The 24,114-nt window shown below is 41.1% G+C and overlaps 1 protein-coding gene across 1 annotated transcript in view; it reads left to right on the top strand.

The window, feature by feature from the left end:
- Positions 1–24,114, top strand: part of LOC128646968 (transmembrane ascorbate-dependent reductase CYB561) — a 112,123-nt gene that overhangs the window by 19,685 nt on the left and 68,324 nt on the right. The window contains exons 3-5 of the mRNA XM_053699781.1: positions 7,423–7,521; positions 8,280–8,383; positions 8,514–8,671. Of these exons, the coding sequence (XP_053555756.1) occupies positions 7,423–7,521; positions 8,280–8,383; positions 8,514–8,671 (361 nt within the window). The remainder of the gene's footprint in view (positions 1–7,422; positions 7,522–8,279; positions 8,384–8,513; positions 8,672–24,114) is intronic.

The raw sequence follows: 24,114 nt of genomic DNA, 5'->3' as shown, positions 1-24,114 counted from the left end.
TGTGTGTGTGTGTGTCTCTCTCTCTATCTATCCATCTCTCTTCTTATGTGTTGTTCTCCCCCGTGGTCTCTTTCTCTCTCTGTCTCTCTTCCTCCCCCTCTGACTCTCTCTTCCCTTATGTGTCTCTCTAACCCTCTGTGTTTGATTGTCTGTGTCTCTCTCTCTTTCTCTCTAACTCTCTGTGTGCAATTGTGTGTCTCTCTCTTTCTCTCACACCCTCTGTGTGTCTCTCCCCCCATCTCTCTCTCCCTCTCCCCCCGAGTGCTTTTCTGTGTTTCTGTCTACCTTTTATTTATTTATTTATTTATTTAATTAATGAATTGGTAGTGCCATCTGATAGTGTGGCTTTATTTAAAGGGGTGGGGTCAAGCGCCCCACCATCTTTAAATTTCACCAGCCGCCACTGGATCAAGACATTTTTATATTTACTGAATAATGAAAAAATCTATAAGCATAATTTGCAGCATTAAAGTAAAAAGTATGTTTTAAACCTATTTTAACCCTTTGAGTGCTAATGACGGTTCTGAGCCGTCACAGAGTTTCTCACTCTGGTGCTAATGACGGCTCAGAGCCGTCATGAGCACTCTCCCACCTTGAGGGAGATCTGGGGGCTCCTTACTGATCCTACCCCAGCGATCGTGCCTGTAGAGTGACAGGCATCGACGGGGCTTCACGTGATGCGTGGTGACGTCACGCGCAATTACGTGATGACGTCACCGCGCAACTTTATACTTAACAATGTTAAGTATAGGAGGAGGGGGCATGCTGCTTAGAAGCCTGTATCTCAGGCATCTAAGCAGCTACAGACCCCCAAGACCCATTGCTGGAAAGGTAATCGCCTAACCTTTCCAACAGTGTAAGTCTTGGGGGTCTGTAAAAAGAAATAAAAAAGTTTAAATTTTTTTTTACAAAATATAAATAAATAAAATATTAGCACCCAGGTGGGAAATGGCTTAGCAGACAAAGGGTTAATGGGCATGGATTTCAATATCTCATAATCAGAGCTAGCATTTTGTTATCTGGCAAGTGTTTCTGTTACAATCCTTTAGACTAAAATCAGATGTTTACTAAGTTGACCAGTTTTCCAAGAAACCATTTAAAGGGACATGAAACCCATATGTTTTCTTTCATGATTTAGAAAGAGCATGCAATTTTAAATAACTTTCCAATTTACATCTAATATCTAATTTTCTTCATTCTTTTCATATCCTTTGTTGAACATCATATTTAAATATGCTCAGTAGCTGCTGATTGGTGGCTGCACATAGATACCTCATGTGATTGGCTCACCCATGTGCATTGCTATTTCTTCAACAAAGGATATCTAAAGAATGAAGGTGTATCCTAGCCATTGCCTCACCAGCCTCTGACGTCACTGCACGTCATATATATATATATATATATATATATATATATATATATATATATATATATATATATATATATATATATATATATATATATATATATATATATATATATATATATATATATATATATAATATATATACACAGAGAAAACCCAGCACTCACTTACAAGCTCTCAGCTAAGATTTAAAAGCAAAACTGGAAAGGTTAGTCACCGCATCTGGCCAAATGGGACAAGCTCAGGTACCACTTCAAGGTCCTTTCCAATACCTGAGACCCTAAAACAGCCACACAATGCAAGCTTTCAAATCCAAACAAACTGAAAACAAGAGAAGGGTGCACAGGAATATGTAACCACCCTAGACATATACAAAACACGGAAGGGAACTGCACTCTCATACCGGACCGGGTACACATCCCATGACCCTTCAACATGCTCAGCCCTGGGTGCCACTGGCACTCACAGGAAGCTGTGCTGTCCCCAGAGCCACAAGCAGTTAACCCCAGACAGGTCTAGGTGCAAGAACCATAGGGAAAATTACAAAACAAATTAATACAACACACAGAGAAAACCCAGCACTCACTTACAAGCTCTCAGCTAAGATTTAAAAGCAAAACTGGAAAGGTTAGTCACCGCATCTGGCCAAATGGTAGAATGAGACCACTCAGAACACTGAGTAGACTCAAGCGATACTCTGTGGGTAGCGCTTGTCTGAAGGGAATAGGATATTAGAGGCAGCTATATAAGACAGATACTGTATGAGATGTGTAACCCCAGTCAGTAGGAGTAAATATAGGAACAAAGGTTTTTACAGCGCCTGTATATCCACTATAGCAGAAAATATAGATAAAATGAACAGTTCATGTAAGTCCTTAGGATATAGTCAATCAATGGTGAATCGCCATATATCAGCTGATATTACATAAAAGGTGGTATACAATACCCTTACCAGATATTACCCCAATCTAATGAGGTAAGTATGCCGCACTGGGGGTATGTGTAGATAGTCGGATCTCTTCCTAACATCGGAATCAGATGGCTATTCCAGTTTCGTCAGCCTCCTGGAGTATGTGGGGATGTACTTCTTGTAATGAAGATGTCCCACAAGCTTCCTGTGCAGGTATGTATTTAGCCTCTTGGAGTGCTTCTCTGTCCCGGTATAAACTTTCTCCAACGTAAGGGTACCCAGGGAGACAAGAGAGTGTATATAGTGTAATACAACTTTATTCACAATAAGGCAGTTAAAATACAATACACATAGCACTCAGATTTATCATCCTCAAACAAAATGAGGTATGTATACAGCATGTAAGACCTTAGTCGGTCCCTCCACGTGTGAGTGTCAGAATTCCAAGATTCAATATGGTAACTTAGTAATGAGTAGTGTCCGTGGAGTAGCCCCACACGGCTGACAGTTATTGGCAATAAAAGAATCTAGTGTACTAAAAATAACGCTAGATTACTAGCTAAGAGTTGTCACAACAATAACTTAAAATCAAGTAAAACAGTATAAGAAGTATAATATTAAAATTCCCTGACGCGTTTCAAAGGTTGTTTAGGTTGATCCTTCTTCAGAGGGGTATATATATATATATATATATATATATATATATATATATATATATACATACATACATACATACATACATACATACATACATACATACACACACACACACACACACACACACACACACACACACACACACACACACACACTAAATTTGACCCCCACCCCCGTTTATTTATTGGGTGTCCAGTATTTTTGTGGAGGACACCTGGCAACCCTATGCATGGCAATATAGAGGTGTAGTGACACGTATCGTCTCTCTACTAAACAAAAAATACCTTACCAATTACCATAATGTTTGCTCATTGCCTTGATCCTTAAAGGGGCATTCTTGTTGTGCTTGAACCACATATCAGTGCATTTAAGTTTCCGTAATAACAATATATTGCATTATAGTTTGTTAAGCAAAATACTTTTAGTGAACCGGATCAATGTTTTAGCAATATCTTTTACTGAACATCCTGTGTAGTATGTGTTTACTACATGCTGTGAGAATACGAGTACACTGGCCAATAGCTGTACGCTCTGCAGGTTGCCTGCGCAATAGAAATGCAGTATTGTGCATTTAAATTACATCTAGGTTAACCCACATTTTTTAATTTTATGATTCAGACGTGATTTTAAACAGCTTTCCAATTTACTTCTATTATCTAGTATATTTTCTTATTTTGATATCCTTTGTTTATGTTTAAATATTTTTTATTAAGCTTTACATATTTTATAAGTTGCTTTTACATCAAAGTATGCATATCACATTTTCAAACGAATACAAAGTGGAACAAATTTCCAAAGAAATCATTTCTCGAACTTGTGGAGCTCAAAGATTCATAAACTTAACAATAGTTCTCTGCAACTTTGATGTAATACAAATTAGGTGCTATCACAGGCCTACCACAGCTATATAGGGGAGAAAATGACAACATAATAAATACAAAATGTTTGCTCTTCAGTAATATAATTTGCAATGCATGTCTAAAACCAGTAATGCGCCCTAAAGGGGTAATCCTTGGGCTGATTTCTCTTGACCTATCCAGTAGTACCAAATCTCGTACATGTTGTAAGTGTGTTGCATTTTATTATATATTTCAGCCCATGTAGGGGTTCTCGTGGTTGTGCATAGGATATTGAGAAAAGTGTTAAAGTGTTTGTTATATGCGGTATTGTGGTCATGTAGAAGAGCCTGCTGTATATTGAGAATAATCTCCTCACCTATCGGTTGGCTAACAAAAGAGGCAAGTCGCTTCCAGATTAGGTTGACCTCAGTGGAATCCCACCACGTGTCGATATGAGCCTACCTCACCGCATCCTCTATAACACAATCTACTACCCTGTGGGTACATATGCGCGGTTTTCACCGGCGTCAAGTACCATCTGAAAAGTGTTTTCATGGTATTCTCCTTCATGTCTACACTCAGTAGTCCTCTATCGGCAGACTGAAATATTTGTTCCCATTCCTCTAGGTCTTTAGTTATGTTTAAGTCTTTTTCCCAAGCTAACATTACCGAAGATTTTGTCTTGTGTGGGCAGGACTGGATGGCAACGTACAGTCTAGATATGGAGTGCTTAGAGCATTGGTGGCTATTACAGAGTAATTCTAGAACAGTAGGAGCTCCCTTCGGGACTCCTCTAATAAATCATCCCACAAGGAGCTAATTTGGAGGTATAAGTATCAGTGTAGTTTTAATGGTTCTATTTTCTCTTGCAATAGACAGGAGAACAGCTTTCCATTCTCCAGTATATCTGCTACCCTGTAAAGTCCCTTGTTTTCCCACTTCTTGATCTGTGTCCATAACTCACTAGGAAGCAAATAGTGGATTGGGGTGGAGAATGAAGACTCCGTCATCAGAGCATGTCTGACCACCACCCTCGACCATGTATGTAGGATGAGCTTGAGAATGAAGGGTGTTGGGGGGGGGGGGGTGTCTTACTGGGTTGTGAAATTCTTTTGTCCCAAAAGATTGCGTCTGGATCACTCCAGCCTCCTATTTCTTTTGACTTCTGTAGGATCATCTTATCCTGTGCTATTCTAGCTGCTTTGTAGTAAGTAGTCCACTAAATTTTGGCCTCCTATGCCACCTAGCGATTTGTGTCTATTTATTAATGATTTTGTCACTCTTGCCGATTTGCTCCCCCTAATAAAGGAGAGCAGATCAGCCTGCAGCTTATCTATGTCGGATCTTATGATCTTTATAGGGAGTGCTCTAAATAGGTATAAGATTTGTGGCAAAATAGTAATTTTAACGACTGCAAGTCTCCCTAGCCAAGAGAAATTATAGCTTCTCCACTTCAGTAAGTCTCAACTTATCTGTTTAAAAAGAGGGGTGTAGTTAGATTTATTTAATAGGTGAGTTTGCGCTGGTAGGTGTATTCCTAAGTATTTGAGCGTATGTTTCATCCATTTAAAGTAAAAAAAATTGATTTATAATAGTTCTTGAGTTTGTAGGGGAATAGCAATAGGCAAGGCCTCGCATTTATCTGCGTTTATCTTAAATCCTGAAATTGTCGGAAATATGTCTAGGATCCCATAAAGGTTGGGGAGCGAAATAAGTGGCGAGTTTATATTCCGAGTTTGCTACAGGGATTCCTGCGATGTCTAGGTGTGATATAATCCTGGCTGCCAATGGTTCGATGCACAGGGCAAAGAGGAGTGGTGAGAGAGGGCAACCCTCTCTTGTGCCGTTTATTATTGGGAAACTTTTTGATTTATAGCCCGCTGAGGCTACCTGGGCATTTGTGGAGAAATATATTGCCTGTAGGGCTTATAAACTTACCGTCAAAACCCATCCTCCTGAGGGTAGTGAACATATACCCCCAGTCGATTCTATCAAACGTCTTCTCCGCATCCAGTGATAGGAGCAGAGAAGGTGTCCGTGTCTCATCTAAGTAGTGTATTAGGTTAGGATATCCTTTGTTTAAAAGGATACCTAGGGGATACTTAGGTAGGCTCAGGAGCTGCTGATTGGTGGCTGCACATATATGCCTCACGTTATTGGCTCACTCAATGCATACAGCTAGCTTCCTGTATTGCACTGCTGCTTCTTTTTTAACAAAGGATACCAAGAGAATGAAGCATTAAGATAACAGAAGTACTTTGGAAAGTTTCTTAAAATGGTATACTCTACCGGAATCATAAAAAGGGGGTTTCATGTCCATTTTTAAAAAATAAATTTCTCTATGTGGAGTAAGTAAATGAACAGTTGATTTTATGCAGTTTTTACATCAGCAGCAGACAGGGTTAGAGGTGTAGTGTGTCATATATAAATAAAAGATGCCCATAGACCGGGGCAGAGGTTTAGTGACAGAACTGCGTGTGTGAGGTTAGAACATTTATTGGAGAGGCAACTGTGGCAGTATTATATATCATTACTGCAGTGATAGGATTCACTGCAACATGCTACATGTATCTATTACAGTATAGAAGCATTTCATAGACAGGCTGTGCTTAATCCTTTGTGTCAGTTTAAATAAAATTTTGTTATAACAGTTGCTTCCTACCTCTCCATAGGATTGATTGAGGTGGGAGTAGATATGGCTTTATATTCCACACAGCTTTACTTCCTATTAACTGCTCTCATATTCAGTATCGGGTGCATCCAACTAAAATAACAGAGTTCTGTATGTAATACAGCTTTTCCATTCTTGCCAGACTGATTGCTAATAGCATGTATTCAATTAGTGTTTACTGCCACTTGCCCTACAGTCTGATCCCACAATAATGTTGCTACTGCTGTCAGAAAACTGGACATGGTAATTTATATAGCATTACCCACAAAGCAAAGCTGTTACTGTTTATTGAAATCATAAGTGTGGCTCATACCTCAGTCTGTCTCTCTTGCTCAAACACAGGTTTCTGTCTGCTGATTAGTAGGGTGATTTAAATAGAGACAGAAGTGATGCAATGAAGTAAATGTATCACTACTAGCCCATTTCATATAGTAAAATGCTGCCAGTAATAAATACTTTCATTCTGCATTTTTTGCATCTTTTAAATTGAATTTAAACCATATTTCTGTTGCCCTGAAACCCCTATTCCTTTAATTTTATTTTCTCTGGAAAGAAGAATCAGAGGCTGCGTTGTATATGTTCTACTTGTGAATAAGGGAGTGCATTCCCTAGTGTTTTTTACACTTGTGAAGATAAAGCTACAGAAGCTCTGTGCATGTGCACAGTAAGACTTTAGTTTGTCCTTCTGACAGTGAGAGCTAAGGATTGCACTCCCATTTGTTCTGGCACTTGATATATTTGTTCTGTATCAACTCCATTCATACAAAAACAGCCTGTTCTTTTGTTAGTTCCCTCAGTGTTTCCCTTGCTTCCTTTAACCTATATTATTTCCATCCCATATGTTTGCAAAAACGAGTTTACTTAAGTATGTTCCCAGCCTGCTTTACATATACTAATTTTAGTTATTTTCAGCTTATCCCAGCCCCTTTTACTTCATTATGAGCATTCTAATGTAGGACCACTATGTTATCTCTTCCAGCACTGCTGGTTTACCGGGTCTTTAGACACGAAACAAAAAGAGCGACCAAGATCCTGCACGCAGTCCTACATGTCTTGGCTCTGTTCATCTCATTAGTGGGTAAGGAAAGAACTATTTGACTATGAGAGGCAGAATCAAATGAGATAATGAGGTGGTTTCACAGTTTGGGGCGTATTGGATGGTAATATGAAAGGTAAGGTCTTACCTTAAAGAGATGTGAGAAGAGAGCAAGTGACGGGGTGGATATGAGGGATCTAACAGTAAGGTTGTGTGAGGGGTTGTTGTTAAAATAAAGATGAGTGAGACAGGGGTGCAATTAGACCTTGCTGGGCCCCAGGGCAAAGCCTCTGTTTAAACAACGCCCTTTCTGGCAGTTTATAATCATCAGAAGCAGAGTCAGCAGCCACATAGTAGAAAGAGAAGCCGTGAGTCATCATTTACCTTATCTGTACAAATAAGGTGGTAGGTTTTCTGTATAGCAACACTATGGCTATCTTGGTAACCCTGCCACCATGTTGTAAAGGCAAGTCCATGCACTTTCCTTAACCCAGGAGTCTGGTTTACTGGGAGCACCGAGAGGGGCAGACATGATGCAGGTGGAGTGATGTGAGTTGAGACCCCTGTAGCCCCTTATGTGAGAGGTAGCATAGACGGTTACAGCGAGGGGGTATGGCACACAGATGAGGCTCTATGAAGAGAATGCTTTCATTCAGTGAGGGATGTAATGGTAGTTGGGTTTCTTACAGTAAAATAGCTTGACGGGTAGTAATTTATCTTATACGTTCTTAGTGACTTAAGTGACAGAGTGTGGGGTGTGCCATAATTTAATATATGCTTTACACTTGGTTTTCTAATAGGAATTATTGCTGTGTTCCAATTCCACAAGAAGAAGAAAATTGCTGACCTGTACAGCTTACACAGTTGGTGTGGAATTGCCACATTTACTGTTTATATCTTTCAGGTGAGTCACAGCCTCCAATTATCTATTGGCTATTCTGTTTCTCAAATTTCCTAACTCTATTGCTTTGCTTGCTCCTGAAACCTACCTTCTCCACTATGTGTATTTCAACTAACTCTTTCTTGTCTTTTAGTGGATTGCTGGATTCATCCTGTTTCTTGTTCCTGGTGTGGGTCTCACGTACAGGAGTCAGTATAAGTCTATCCATGTCTTCTTCGGTCTGGCTCTTTTAATCTGCTCCATCGCTACATCCTTGTTGGGAATAACTGAGAAACTGCTCTTCAGCATCCCGTGAGTACAGGCAGAATGCAGATTGTGTACAGGTGCACTAGTAATACCTACATAATAGGTGCACAATTTATAGTTTGATTGTCCAGATACACATTTTGCTCAACTTGGGGCTTTTTACTTTGGGTTTTTGGATGTCTAGTAGCATTCTAAATCTTACAAGGTAAAGTTTTCTTTCATAAATGTGGTGAGAGTCCATGATCCATTACTCCTAGGAATTATACTCTGGACCACTATTAGGAGGCACAGATCCTAAAACTCCAAGAGCCCTTAAAACCCCTCCCACATTACTGGAAACTAGTCTTATCTTTGTCTTCTCAGGAGGAAGGTGAAGAAGGGAGGTGCTCTAGGTGTTTGTAAAAAGGTTTCTCAGACCGATTTGCGTCCCAGTTCTAGTCAGAGAGCTACTGTTTGGACAAAAGGATGTCTCTGGATTATGGGTAGTGGCACAAGAACACATACGCTGTTGGCATTTATCATTGCACAAGCAGTTCTAGTGAACTGCTTGTGCAATGCCGGCCCCTGCAGATTCGCCGCCAATAGGCCGCTAGCAGGGGGTGTCAACTAACCCAATCGTATCAGTTCGGGTTGATTGCTGTCGGCCTCTCAGAGGCGGCGACCAGTTAAGGGGCAGCAGTCTTAAGACCGCTGCTTCTTAAATGGACAGTTTTCACCAGAATTGTTATTGTTTTTACCCATTCTCTAGTTTTGCATAACCAGCACAGTTATATAAATACACTATTTATCTCTGTGATTATCTTGTATTTAAGCCTCTGCAAACTACCCCCTTATTTCAGTTCTTTTGACAGACATGCATTTTAGCCAATCAGTGCTGGCTCCCAGGAACTTCACGTGCATGAGCACAGTGTTATCTATATGACACACATGAACTAATGCCCTCTAGTGGGGAAAAACTGTCAAAATGGCCTCAGAGAAGAGGTCTGCTTTCAAGGGCTTAGAAATTAGCATATGAACCTCCTAGGTTTAGCTTTCAACTAAGAATACCAAGAGAACAAAGCAAAATTGGTGATAAAAGTAAATTGGAAAATTGTTAAAATTACATGCCCTATCTGAATCATAAAAGTTTATTTTGGACTAGATTATCCCTTTAACTCCTGTTTCCGGCGAGCCGGAAGGCTCATGCGGAAACAGATGTATTAGGCACCATACAGTGCTTAATAATTTGGCCCCAATTTCTCTTCCGTGTAATCTTAAAGGGACAGTAAAGTCATAATTTGACATTCATGATTTAGACAGAGCATACAATTTTAGTGAGGCTCTGTCTTCCTTCGGGAGTTAGTTGTCTCCATATCAGGGGCGATAGGAGGTGTCGTCTCTCTTTCCAAGATTTTTTCTAAGGGGATGTTTTTCTGCCTGGGTTCGGGATGCTTTGCATTCTTCTCCCTTGGGTGTGGTCCTCTGGAACGTTAATCTGAAAGGATTATGGAGACTAGCCTTTCTTTCTACTCTCTTTCGGGTGACTCTGTTCTTGTTCTCATTTCTCTTAGTGTTGCCCTTGGGGCCTTTGGGCTCTAGAGAGATTGCGTGACTTTGTCGCGCCTAGCACCTTGTTGGTGTTTACCTCCTGCTAAGGGTGTTTTCTTCCCTTTGGGCTAGGAATTACGAGTGAGTCCTGTACCCATTCTCCGGGTTTCCCAGTTCTCATCCCCTGTGAGGTCTGATTGCTTCAGATGGGGTATCTTGTGTTCCCTGGGGGTGTTGTTCGTTCTAGGACGATTCTGGGTCCCAGGTTCTTGTCTTGGATCCTTTTTGGATGTCTGGAGACTTATGATCCTGTGGACTGGTTCGGGACAACCCAGCTTTTTAAGGGATCCTATGTTGCGACATAGGGGCTAGCTCATTTGGGCTTGCAAGCAGGAAGACCAGAGTTCACATCCACCTTTGGGTACTGGTTATAAACTTTTAAGGCCTTACTTGTCCTTTTTTTGATCATACTATAGCTTCATGTCTTGTGGACATGTACACCGTTCTTATCTGTGCCCTTCCCTTTTGAGGGGATAGTTTTGTCTTCCTTATGAGCTGGGGTTTCCTCTCTCTTGAGGGTCTTTGTCCTGCCCGGTGTGCAGGACGTTGGATCAGGTGGCTTATTTCTGTAAGGTGCAGCATCTGCTGCTCTATGGGCTCTGTTCCTCCTGTGGGAATTTGATCTCTCTACATAGAGACTGTCTAAGAAAGCTGTGCTTGGGGTCTTTCTGTCCCCACTGTCTATGAGTCATGTCTGTCGCTTGGGCTGGTCTGGTGTTGAAACGGGATGTGAGATCTGTTGCTCTGCTAAATTCGTCCTCGGAGCATTCGAGGTACGGTAAGCCTCTTGAGGTTTCTCCTTTCTCCATGTTCAAGATTTGTGGGAAGGACTGGCGGCTCTTAGATAGCCTGCAACATTATCTGCTGGTTAGTGTATACTTGGCAATCTGAAGGATCCTATCTTCAGCTGCTTTCTGCTTGCCCTGCAAGTATTTAAGTTTCAGAGTAATTTTTTGATGACTGCAGCGTGCAGTGTTTTGGCTTCAAGTGTTGTTCGTCAGACCTATCTGAGCTTGCTGCATAAGGTTTCATTTCGGAATATTTCGGTATTCTGAGCTACCTTTTTGCGACTTGGGGACCTTCGTCTTCAGTTGCTTTTTAGAGTGTGGGTGCACTGTGTTAGGGGAAGATCCTCTCTGTTTCAGACTCCCGGCCTTATCCCGTGGTTTCTGTTTTTCTGGGGTCTGGGTGTTGCCTCCCCTTGTTTCTATGAGACTGGTGGGTCTCTGTTGGTCTGGAGTTCCTTTATGCTAGCTAGATAGCTAGCTCAGCATACTAATGCACTGTGGCTACTCTGCACTGTAGCAAACCGAGGGTTTCAAGTTAGATCCCCGGCGAGGTCTACATAGCCCTCCTCCTTTCGAGGTTGATAGATGAGCAGCGCCTTGAGTCCCTTAAGGGGGATTAGAAGCGCTTTACAAGTACATTCATGTTTTTCTCTGTGTCTTATCTTCTTTGTCGAAGAATATGGTAGCTTGATCCCTTTCATTAGTAAGGGGTGTGTTGTTTGGAGACTGACTGCTGGGTGACGATGTCTCCTGGAGGCTGTTGACTCAGTCGAGTCTAGTTCCTGCGGTCTCTAGCAAGGCTTGTGGACTATCTGCGGTCAGTGTCCTTGGGCCTGTTACTTTTTTTCAAAGATGTTCTATAAAAAAAAAAAAGCCCCATACTGCCTGCCAGTACCTAAGATGTTGGGTATGAGTGTGGGGAGGGCGAAAGCTGTCTGGGTGAGATCATGGAGGTGTCAGTATTGTAATGAAGGGATTACACTCCCACCTATTATCCTTACAAGCTAATTAATTAACCGCTTCACTACCACGCATATCTGCTTTTACAACCATTTGTTTTTTAACTGCACAAGCGGTATGTAAATTTCAGCAAGAAACCCAAAGTTTGTGAAAAGTTGACAATTTTTTAATATGATCCTCATTTGGCGACGAAACGGTGGCATTAAATGGGTCTAGATTTATACCTTTTTTGTTTTCTACTAAAAAAAATGATATAGTTTTAATAGGTAACAAAAATGCTATATTTATTTTTAAATGGAGTGATAGCAAAAATGCTAAAAATTCTCTGATGTTGTTGGCAAGTTTTTCCTGATATAGAAGGGGTTAATAAAATGCTCTAATGCAGTGCTTGACAAATGTGTTTAAAAATTGGGAGCCAGTAAGAAAATTTAGGAGCCAGGCATATTTTTAGGAGCCAGACCGTTGGATTTGTATATAGACATATGGAGAATAACCCAAAAAGTTAGGAGCCAGGGGTAAAATTCTAGGAGCCAGTGGCTACCAGGCTCCTGGGTTTGTCGAGCCCTGCTCTAATGAGTTAGGGCATTTTAATATTCTGTGGAACTGCATGTTATCCCCCAGAAAGTCATTCTATCACCTGAAGGGACTTTATTCGTAAAACCCATTTACCCAAATATATAGTTGTATGCAAGCTATTGATTGATGATAAAATGCTGTAGCGTTTTATTGTTGCTTTATATCCCTTAAAGGGACAGTATACACCAATTTTCATATAACTGCATGTAATAGACACAACTATAAAAAAGAATATGCACAGATACTGATATAAAAATCCAGTATAAAACCTTTTAAAAACTTACTTAGAAGCTCCCAAAACTATACTTTGTTACAAAAACACTCCCAGATGGGCTATATAAATGGATCATCTACAAAACATTTATGGATCATATGCAAAGAAAACATCTCTTTAAAAAAATAGGGAGCAAACCAGGAATACCCCTTGCCCATAATCCAAATGCCCCAAGTTGCAGAATTGAAACTTGGTTAATATAAAGGAGATTATGCTTTTTTCTTTTTCTACACACACAATTATGTGATTGTATATATCTGTCTTTTGTCTCAGTAATGTAATAATCTGTTCCTGACAATGGGGCATCGTAATTTAATTGCTTACACAAATGTAAGGATGACTTCCTCCATAGATGATGCAAAAGAAGCAGCTGATCTTTCCACAAAAGAAAAACGCATCTTTTTTTTTTTTTGTCTTACCTCTTTGAATTTAATATTTACATAAATATTTTCTGCAGTGAGAATTAATAACTATGAAAATGCCTTTGGCAACTGGGTTTATCACAAAATAATGACTGCTCATACAGGGAGTGCAGAATTATTAGGCAAGTTGTATTTTTGAGGATTAATTTTATTATTGAACAACAACCATGTTCTCAATGAACCCAAAAAACTCATTAATATCAAAGCTGAATATTTTTGGAAGTAGTTTTTAGTTTGTTTTTAGTTATAGCTATTTTAGGGGGATATCTGTGTGTGCAGGTGACTATTACTGTGCATAATTATTAGGCAACTTAACAAAAAACAAATATATACCCATTTCAATTATTTATTTTTACCAGTGAAACCAATATAACATCTCAACATTCACAAATATACATTTCTGACATTCAAAAACAAAACAAAAACAAATCAGTGACCAATATAGCCACCTTTCTTTGCAAGGACACTCAAAAGCCTGCCATCCATGGATTCTGTCAGTGTTTTGATCTGTTCACCATCAACATTGCGTGCAGCAGCAACCACAGCCTCCCAGACACTGTTCAGAGAGGTGTACTGTTTTCCCTCCTTGTAAATCTCACATTTGATGATGGACCACAGGTTCTCAATGGGGTTCAGATCAGGTGAACAAGGAGGACATGTCATTAGATTTTCTTCTTTTATACCCTTTCTTGCCAGCCACGCTGTGGAGTACTTGGACGCGTGTGATTGAGCATTGTCCTGCATGAAAATCATGTTTTTCTTGAAGGATGCAGACTTCTTCCTGTACCACTGCTTGAAGAAGGTGTCTTCCAGAAACTGGCAGTAGGACTGGGAGTTGAGCTTGACTCCATCCTCAACCCGAAAAGGCCCCACAAGCTCATCTTTGATGATACCAGCCCAAACCAGTACTCCACCTCCACCTTGCTGGCGTCTGAGTCGGACTGGAGCTCTCTGCCCTTTACCAATCCAGCCACGGGCCCATCCATCTGGCCCATCAAGACTCACTCTCATTTCATCAGTCCATAAAACCTTAGAAAAATCAGTCTTGAGATATTTCTTGGCCCAGTCTTGACGTTTCAGCTTGTGTGTCTTGTTCAGTGGTGGTCGTCTTTCAGCCTTTCTTACCTTGGCCATGTCTCTGAGTATTGCACACCTTGTGCTTTTGGGCACTCCAGTGATGTTGCAGCTCTGAAATATGGCCAAACTGGTGGCAAGTGGCATCTTGGCAGCTGCACGCTTGACTTTTCTCAGTTCATGGGCAGTTATTTTGCGCCTTGGTTTTTCCACACGCTTCTTGCGACCCTGTTGACTATTTTGAATGAAACGCTTGATTGTTCGATGATCACGCTTCAGAAGCTTTGCAATTTTAAGCATGCTGCATCCCTCTGCAAGATATCTCACTATTTTTGACTTTTCTGATCCTGTCAAGTCCTTCTTTTGACCCATTTTGCCAAAGGAAAGGACATTGCCTAATAATTATGCACACCTGATATAGGGTGTTGATGTCATTAGACCACACCCCTTCTCATTACAGAGATGCACATCACCTAATATGCTTAATTGGTAGTAGGCTTTCGAGCCTATACAACTTGGAGTAAGACAACATGCATAAAGAGGATGATGTGGTCAAAATACTCATTTGCCTAATAATTCTGCACACAGTGTATATATGATTGGTAGCTATATTCCTGCTGTCTACTTAGAATTAATGATTAGTTGCCTTTTTATTTTTTTAATCAGAACCTCTTCCTGCCGTTAGGACGTTCCATGCCGCCCTAACTGCGCTGGGCTTTAGCGCCATTAGGACGTCATGGAACTAGCATCATAGGCACTCCCCCCTGACCTGATCACATCATTGAAATCTCGCGATTGCATGCACAATAGTGTGATTTCAGTTTGTTTACATTGGAACTTTGTTCTAAGGGTTGATATGCAGTTTGTTTACCAGTTTTTAATGTTTTGAAACATGCTTGTTTATAAATAGAGTTTATAAATAGTTCAGATTTTTTTCCCATGGGTTTTTCTTTTATTTTTTATTATTATTAAAGTATTCCTGGCATGAAAAAGAAGAAGGATCAACCACTAAATGAAGTAAAACATCATTATGAATATTTTGTATACTTTCACAATACATTACATGGCTTCATTAAAAGAAATCTTGATGCTTAATGGGACAGGAAACCCTAAAAATGCAATGTGGATAGAACATACGATTTTAAACAACTTTCATATTTACGTTGATTTTCAAATTTGCTTCATTCTGTTATCCTTTGCTGAAGGAACATTTGCAGCTATCTGAACACAACTTTGGGCTCTTTTGCTTTGCAGCACTGCTCTGCATCAGTCTGTTATCTTCAAACAGCAATGTGCTCTGGCTGTACTGTGTAAGGTTTCCTTAGCACAGTGCATCAAGAACAAAATGTTGTTTGCAGAGAACAGTCAAGTTTGGAGCAGCGCTGCAAATATCAGTGCATTTATTGTTGACTGGCTCTCAGGGATTTGTTCACAAGACATTTTAGAAACTTCGCAAAATTTCTTTTTTTCTTTACAGCTAATTTGCAATGAAATTTTCTTCTGCTGCACTATATTGTAAAAATTAAAAAAATTGCTTTATTCTCCAGTTAATCAACACATTGCACTATTGAACTGGTACTTTAGTGTAACTGCCTAATTTAAAATTGTATTTTATTTCTAACTGACCTGCAGAAATGTTTCACTAAAAAAATTTTTATCACAGAAAGTGAAGAAAAGTTCTGCCTCTGGGATAGCCTACATAAAAGAGCTTCCAGGGCTTTTTCGGCATACGCGACAAAGCCCTGGAATGGATCACCTCCTTCCTCACCAGCAGAACCCAGAAAGTTAGACTCCCACTCTTCACCTCCAAGCCCACAGAAATCCGCTGCGGTGTACCCCAGGACTCTTCTCTGAACCCCAGCCTATTCAACATCTACATGGCCCCTCTCGCTGCCATCGCCCGATGACACGACATCAACATAGTCTCCTAGGCCGGCGACACCCAGCTAATCATCTCACTCACCAGTGACCCCACCACCGCCAAGAGAAACGTCCACGAAGGGCTGACGGTAGTCGCCACCTGGATGAGCTACAACTGCCTAAAGCTGAAGGCAGACAAGACCGAAGTCCTCCTCCTCGGTCCCACCACATCTGCCTGGAATAACTCCTGGTGGCCGACAGCCCTCGGACACCCTCCAACCCCCACCGACCTGGACTCATCGCTCTCCATGGACCAACAAATCAACGCTGTGTACTCTGCATGCTTCCACACACTTCACCTGCTGCAAAAGATCTTCAAATGGATTCCAACCGAGACCAGGAAGACCGTCGCCCACGGCCTAGTCAGCAGCCGACTGGACTACGGCAATGCACTCTACGCCGGCTCCACCATCAAGCTCCAAAAAAGACTACAGTGCATCCAGAACGCCTCGGCCAGACTAATCCTCTACATCCCTCGTCAATGCCACATCACCAAACACCTGCGGGACCTGCACTGGCTCCCCATCAACAAAAGAATAACCTTCAAGCTTCTCACCCACGCATTCAAGGTCCTCCACAACATCGGTCCCGAATACTTGAACCACCGCGTTACCTTCTACACCCCGCCAGACAACTTCGATCGGCCAGCCAAGCCCTCGCAGTCATCCCCCGCATCAGGAAAACCACAGCGGGAAGCAGATCCTTCTCTCACCTGGCAGCCAAGACTTGGAACACCCTCCCGCTGCACCTCAGACAAGCTACCACCCTAACTAAGTTCAGAAAGGACCTCAAGACCTGGCTCTTCGACTGAACTGCAACCCTCAGCGCCTTGAGACCCTTACGGGTGAATAGCCGCGCTTCACAAGAACCCAATAGAGAGAGAGAGATATATTTTCCTTTGTTTAAAAAAAATAAAATAAAAATATATAGAGTGAGGCTAAGAATGAAAGAAACAACCAGACTGTTGATAAGGTATTAAAGAATAGCAGATGTGCTTGCTTGTGTAAAACAGATCAGAAGACTTCCTCTGTTTAATAACCACACAAATATAGGATTTCTAATTATTTTAGTAACAGCCAGCAGAACATGCAAATAACCACATTACTTCAGTCCCAAATCATATCCATAGCACTTGTTAGTGTTTGTGACACTGCTTTATACAAAGCATTGCTGATACTGTATTGTGTTTGCTGCAATTGTTTATCAGTAGCCAAACGCCACCCACCACTTGCCTTATTTGGAGGAGCCAATCTGGTAAGGCTAGCTATGGTCCTAATGTTAGTATAAAGTTCATTGCCTGTGTAACACAACACCAGCTGTAGACAGCCTATTGTTTTCTTTTTAGGGACTTCACACAATGTTGTATTTCCATCCTATGGCAACAGAGCTAACCTCCTTATTCTGACAAAGGTCTGCTTGCCTGCCACAGCTTTAACTGACTTTATAATCTATTCACACTGTTCTGTCAGCACTAATTCATCTCCCAGTGGGGATATGAGGGAGAGATTTTGTATGTTAAAGTGCTGCTTGTGTTTATTCAACCCCCAGCCATAATTAGCATATCACTTGAAGGCTCAGCCCATTATTTTGGGCATGTCTTAGGTAAGGGTTTTTAATGGAAAAAACAAATTTCAAATACAGAAAAAAACATAAAGGATCAATTTCCCATAAATGTAATACTCTGCAGCTATTATAACAAGTTATTTGGAACACATTAAGTGGAAACACTTTATTATACTGTTTATGTTTACATAAAACCTATACTAGTTATATATCTTGTGCTTGTATCACCCATGTTTCACAGTAAGCTGCAATTTGTCATTTTTATTAGTTTGTGTAACACTGTTTGGTTTATTTCATTATCTTTCCTTTTACTTCTGCTTACATTGGGCTAGATTCCTAGTGGAGCGGTCAAGTGTTAAAACAAATCTAGAAGTACTTTTTATTTTTTTCGCTCAGAGATTTGCACGCACATTAAGAGTTAAAAGTAAAAAGTTTGCATTCGTAAGTTTGCAGTAACAAATAGACTTTGATATTCCACAAATGCAAAATCTCATCCCCTATAGAATGGAGCCGAAAAAGTTTTAAAAACACCCACAAGTCGCGCAAACACAATTGCGGCTATTTAAAAGCACAACATAAGAAGATAAATTGCATATTTTATAATCCCAATGTTCTGCACATATAATATGTTCTATTTATTATTCTTAAAGAGATATTTAAATATTTATTTGGTGGATTTTTGCACAAATATATATTTATACATATTTATATGAATGATTATATATACGTATAGATATATACAGATATACTTAGAACATATTCCCCTATGTCCAGAACTTTGGAATCTGAAATATTTATAGTTTACACATAGTTAAATCCTTTATTAAATATGAATATTGCATAAATATGATTTCTCTTGTTAAGTGTGTTCAGTCCACGGGTCATCCATTACTTATGGGATATATTCTCCTTCCCAACAGGAAGTTGCAAGAGGATCACCCAAGCAGAGCTGCTATATAGCTCCTCCCCTCACATGTCATACCCAGTCATTCTCTTGCAACCCTCAACAAAGAAGGAGGTCGCGAGAGGAGTTGGAGTTTTTACTTAATTATTCTTCAATCAAAAGTTTGTTATTTTAAATGGCACCGGAGTATTCTGTTTTTCTATCTCAGGCAGTATTTGGAAGAAGAATCTGCCTGCGGTTTTCTATGATCTTAGCAGGCGTAACTAAGATCCACTGGCTGTTCTCGACATTCTGAGGAGTGGGGTAACTTCAGAAAATGGGAATAGCATGCAGGGTTCCCCGCAAATGAGGTATGTGCAGTACAATATTTTCTGGGAATGGAATTGACTAAGAAAACACTGCTGTTACCCACATGATGTAAGTACAGCCTTAAATGCAGTAGTAGCGACTGGTATCAGGCTGATAAATGTATGCGCAGTTGAGTTATTTTCTAGGGACTAGAATTTGACTGAAAAAATACTGTTAATACTGAAATAATGCTTAAGCCTTATCTGCAGTAGAAGCGACTGGTAGCAGGCTTAGTGATAACTTTGCATGACTTTAAAACGTTTACTGGCATGTTATTCGTTTTGTGAGGTAGTTTGGTGATAAATCCTTTTTGGGCATGATTTTTTTCCACATGGCTAACGTATTTTTCTGCATAGAAAACGTTATATCAGGTCTCCCACTGTTGTAATATGAGTGGGAGGGACCTTTTTTTAGCGCCTTGTTGCGCAGTTAAAATTCTAGCACAGTCTTCCTGTTTCTTCCTCCTTGATCCAGGACGTCTCTAGAGAGCTCAGGGGTCTCCAAAATTCGTTTTTGAGGGAGGTAATCAGTCACAGCAGACCTGTGACAGTGTGTTTGACTGTGATAAAAGCGTTAAATTTTAATTTGATATCCGTTTTGGGTATTGAGGGGTTAATCATCCTTTTGCTAATGGGTGCAATCCTCTGCTAATTATTACATTTACCGTTAAGAATTGTTGACTATAACTGAATTAGTTCTTTGTTAATTCAACTGTGTTTTTTAAAAGCGCTGCAGCGTTTTTTATATTGCTTGTAAACTTATTGAAAGTAATTTCCAAGCTTGCTAGCTTCATTGCTAGTCTGTTTAAACATGTCTGATACAGAGGAATCTGCTTGTTCATTATGTTCAAAAGCCGATGTGGAGTCCAATAGAAATATGTGTACCAATTGTATTGATATTACTTTGAATAAAAGTCAATCTGTACCGATAAAGAAATTATCACCAGACAACGAGGGGGAAGTTATGCCGTCTAACTCTCCTCACGTGTCAGTACCTTCGTCTCCCGCTCGGGAGATGCGGGAGATTGAGGCGCCAAGTACATCAAGGCACTTACAAATCACTTTACATGATATGGCTAATGTTATGAAAGAAGTATTATACAATATGCCCGAGTTAAGAGGCAAGCGCGATAGCTCTGGGTTAAGGACAGAGCGCGCCGATGACACGAGAGCCATGTCTGATACTGCGTCACAATTTGCAGAACATGAGGACGGAGAGCTTCATTCTGTGGGTGACGGTTCTGATTCGGGGAGACCAGATTCAGAAATTTCAAATTTTAAATTTAAGCTTGAGAACCTCCGCGTGTTGCTAGGGGAGGTGTTAGCGGCTCTGAATGATTGTGACACGGTGGCAATCCCAGAGAAATTATGTAGGCTGGATAAATACTATGCGGTACCGGTGTGTACTGACGTTTTTCCTATACCAAAAAGGCTTACTGAAATTATTAGCAAGGAGTGGGATAAACCTGGTGTGCCCTTTTCCCCTCCTCCGATATTTAGAAAAATGTTCCCTATAAACGCCGCCACACAAGACTTATGGCAGACGGTCCCTAAGGTGGAGGGAGCAGTATCTACTTTAGCCAAGCGTACCACTATCCCGGTGGAGGATAGTTGTGCTTTCTCAGATCCAATGGATAAAAAATTAGAGGGTTACCTTAAGAAAATGTTTGTTCAACAAGGTTTTATATTACAGCCTCTTGCATGCATTGCGCCTGTCACTGCTGCAGCGGCATTCTGGTTTGAGTCTCTGGAAGAGGCGATTCGCACAGCACCATTGGATGAGACTTTGAGCAAGCTTAGAACGCTTAAGCTAGCTAATGCGTTTGTTTCGGATGCCGTAGTGCATTTAACCAAACTTACGGCTAAGAATTCCGGATTCGCCATACAGGCGCGCAGAGCGCTATGGCTTAAATCCTGGTCAGCAGATGTAACTTCTAAATCTAAACTATTGAATATTCCTTTCAAAGGGCAGACCTTATTCGGGCCCGGCTTGAAGGAAATTATTGCTGACATTACTGGAGGTAAGGGTCACTCCCTTCCTCAGGACAGGGCCAAATCAAAGGCCAAACAGTCTAATTTCCGTGCCTTTCGTAATTTCAAGGCAGGAGCAGCATCAACTTCCTCCGCTCCAAAACAGGAAGGACCTACTGCTCGTTACAGACAAGGTTGGAAAGGCAACCAGTCATGGAACAAGGGCAAGCAGGCCAGAAAGCCTACTTCCGCCCCTAAGACAGCATGAAGACAGGGCCCCCTTTCCGGAGACGGATCTAGTGGGGGGCAGACTTTCTCTCTTTGCCCAGGCTTGGGCAAGAGATGTACAGGATCCCTGGACGTTGGAGATTATATCTCAGGGATACCTTCTGGATTTCAAAACTTCTCCTCCACAAGGGAGGTTTCATCTCTCAAGGTTATCAACAAACCTAGTAAGAAAGAGGCATTTCTACAGGGAGTGCAGAATTATTAGGCAAATGAGTATTTTGACCACATCATCCTCTTTATGCATGTTGTCTTACTCCTAGCTGTATAGGCTTGAAAGCCTACTACCAATTAAGCATATTAGGTGATGTGCATCTCTGTAATGAGAAGGGGTGTGGTCTAATGACATCAACACCCTATATCAGGTGTGCATAATTATTAGGCAACTTCCTTTCCTTTGGCAAAATGGGTCAAAAGAAGGACTTGACAGGCTCAGAAAAGTCAAAAATAGTGAGATATCTTGCAGAGGGATACAGCACTCTTAAAATTGCAAAGCTTCTGAAGCGTGATCATCGAACAATCAAGCGTTTCATTCAAAATAGTCAACAGGGTCGCAAGAAGCGTGTGGAAAAAGCAAGGCGCAAAATAACTGCCCATGAACTGAGAAAAGTCAAGCGTGCAGCTGCCAAGATGCCACTTGCCCCCAGTTTGGCCATATTTCAGAGCTGCAACATCACTGGAGTGCCCAAAAGCACAAGGTGTGCAATACTCAGAGACATGGCCAAGGTAAGAAAGGCTGAAAGACGACCACCACTGAACAAGACACACAAGCTGAAATGTCAAGACTGGGCCAAGAAATATCTCAAGACTGATTTTTCTAAGGTTTTATGGACTGATGAAATGAGAGTGAGTCTTGATGGGCCAGATGGATGGGGCCATGGCTGGATTGGTAAAGGGCAGAGAGCTCCAGTCCGACTCAGACGCCAGCAAGGTGGAGGTGGAGTACTGGTTTGGGCTGGTATCATCAAAGATGAGCTTGTGGGGCCTTTTCGGGTTGAGGATGGAGTCAAGCTCAACTCCCAGTCCTACTGCCAGTTTCTGGAAGACACCTTCTTCAAGCAGTGGTACAGGAAGAAGTCTGCATCCTTCAAGAAAAACATGATTTTCATGCAGGACAATGCTCCATCACACGCGTCCAAGTACTCCACAGCGTGGCTGGCAAGAAAGGGTATAAAAGAAGAAAATCTAATGACATGGCCTCCTTGTTCACCTGATCTGAACCCCATTGAGAACCTGTGGTCCATCATCAAATGTGAGATTTACAAGGAGGGAAAACAGTACACCTCTCTGAACAGTGTCTGGGAGGCTGTGGTTGCTGCTGCACGCAATGTTGATGGTGAACAGATCAAAACACTGACAGAATCCATGGATGGCAGGCTTTTGAGTGTCCTTGCAAAGAAAGGTGGCTATATTGTCACTGATTTGTTTTTGTTTTGTTTTTGAATGTCAGAAATGTATATTTGTGAATGTTGAGATGTTATATTGGTTTCACTGGTAAAAATAAATAATTGAAATGGGTATATATTTGTTTTTTGTTAAGTTGCCTAATAATTATGCACAGTAATAGTCACCTGCACACACAGATATCCCCCTAAAATAGCTAAAACTAAAAACAAACTAAAAACTACTTCCAAAAATATTCAGCTTTGATATTAATGAGTTATTTGGGTTCATTGAGAACATGGTTGTTGTTCAATAATAAAATGAATCCTCAAAAATACAACTTGCCTAATAATTCTGCACTCCCTGTACAATGTGTACAAGACCTCTTAGTGATGGGAGTGATCCACCCAGTTCCGCGAACGGAACAAGGGCAAGGGTTTTACTCAAATCTGTTTGTGGTTCCCAAAAAAGAGGGAACCTTCAGACCAATCTTAGACTTAAAAATCTTAAACAAATTCCTAAGGGTTCCATCATTCAAGATGGAAACCATTCGGACCATCCTACCCATGATCCAAGAGGGTCAATATATGACCACAGTGGACTTAAAGGATGCCTACCTTCACATACCGATTCACAAAGATCATTATCGGTACCTAAGGTTTGCCTTTCTAGACAGGCATTACCAGTTTGTAGCTCTTCCCTTCGGGTTAGCTACGGCTCCGAGAATTTTTACAAAGATTCTGGGTTCGCTTCTGGCGGTACGAAGACCACGAGGCATTGCGGTGGCTCCGTACCTAGACGACATTCTGATACAAGCGTCAAGTTTTCAAAATGCAAAGTCTCATACAGAGATAGTTCTAGCATTTCTGAGGTCGCATGGGTGGAAGGTGAACATGGAAAAGAGTTCTCTGTTTCCACTCACAAGGGTCCCCTTCCTAGGGACTCTTATAGATTCTGTAGAGATGAAGATTTACCTGACGGAGTCCAGGTTATCAAAAATTCTAAATGCTTGCCGTGTCCTTCATTCCATTCCAAGCCCATCAGTAGCTCAGTGCATGGAAGTAATCGGCTTAATGGTCGCGGCAATGGACATAGTGCCATTTGTGCGCCTGCATCTCAGACCGCTGCAATTATGCATGCTAAGTCAGTGGAATGGGGATTACTCAGATCTGTCCCCTTTACTGTATCTGGACCAGGAGACCAGGGATTCTCTTCTCTGGTGGTTGTCTCGGGTTCATCTGTCCAAAGGAATGACCTTTCGCAGACCAGATTGGACGATTGTAACAACAGATGCCAGCTTACTAGGCTGGGGCACAGTCTGGAACTCCCTAAAGGCTCAGGGATCGTGGACTCAGGAGGAGAGACTCCTTCCAATAAACATTCTGGAATTAAGAGCAATATTCAATGCTCTCCTAGCTTGGCCTCAGTTAGCAA

Source organism: Bombina bombina, chromosome 1 (genome assembly GCF_027579735.1).
Source record: "Bombina bombina isolate aBomBom1 chromosome 1, aBomBom1.pri, whole genome shotgun sequence".
NCBI lineage: Eukaryota > Metazoa > Chordata > Amphibia > Anura > Bombinatoridae > Bombina > Bombina bombina.
Note: the sequence above shows the minus strand (reverse complement) of the source record. Positions and strands in the feature narration are given on the sequence as shown.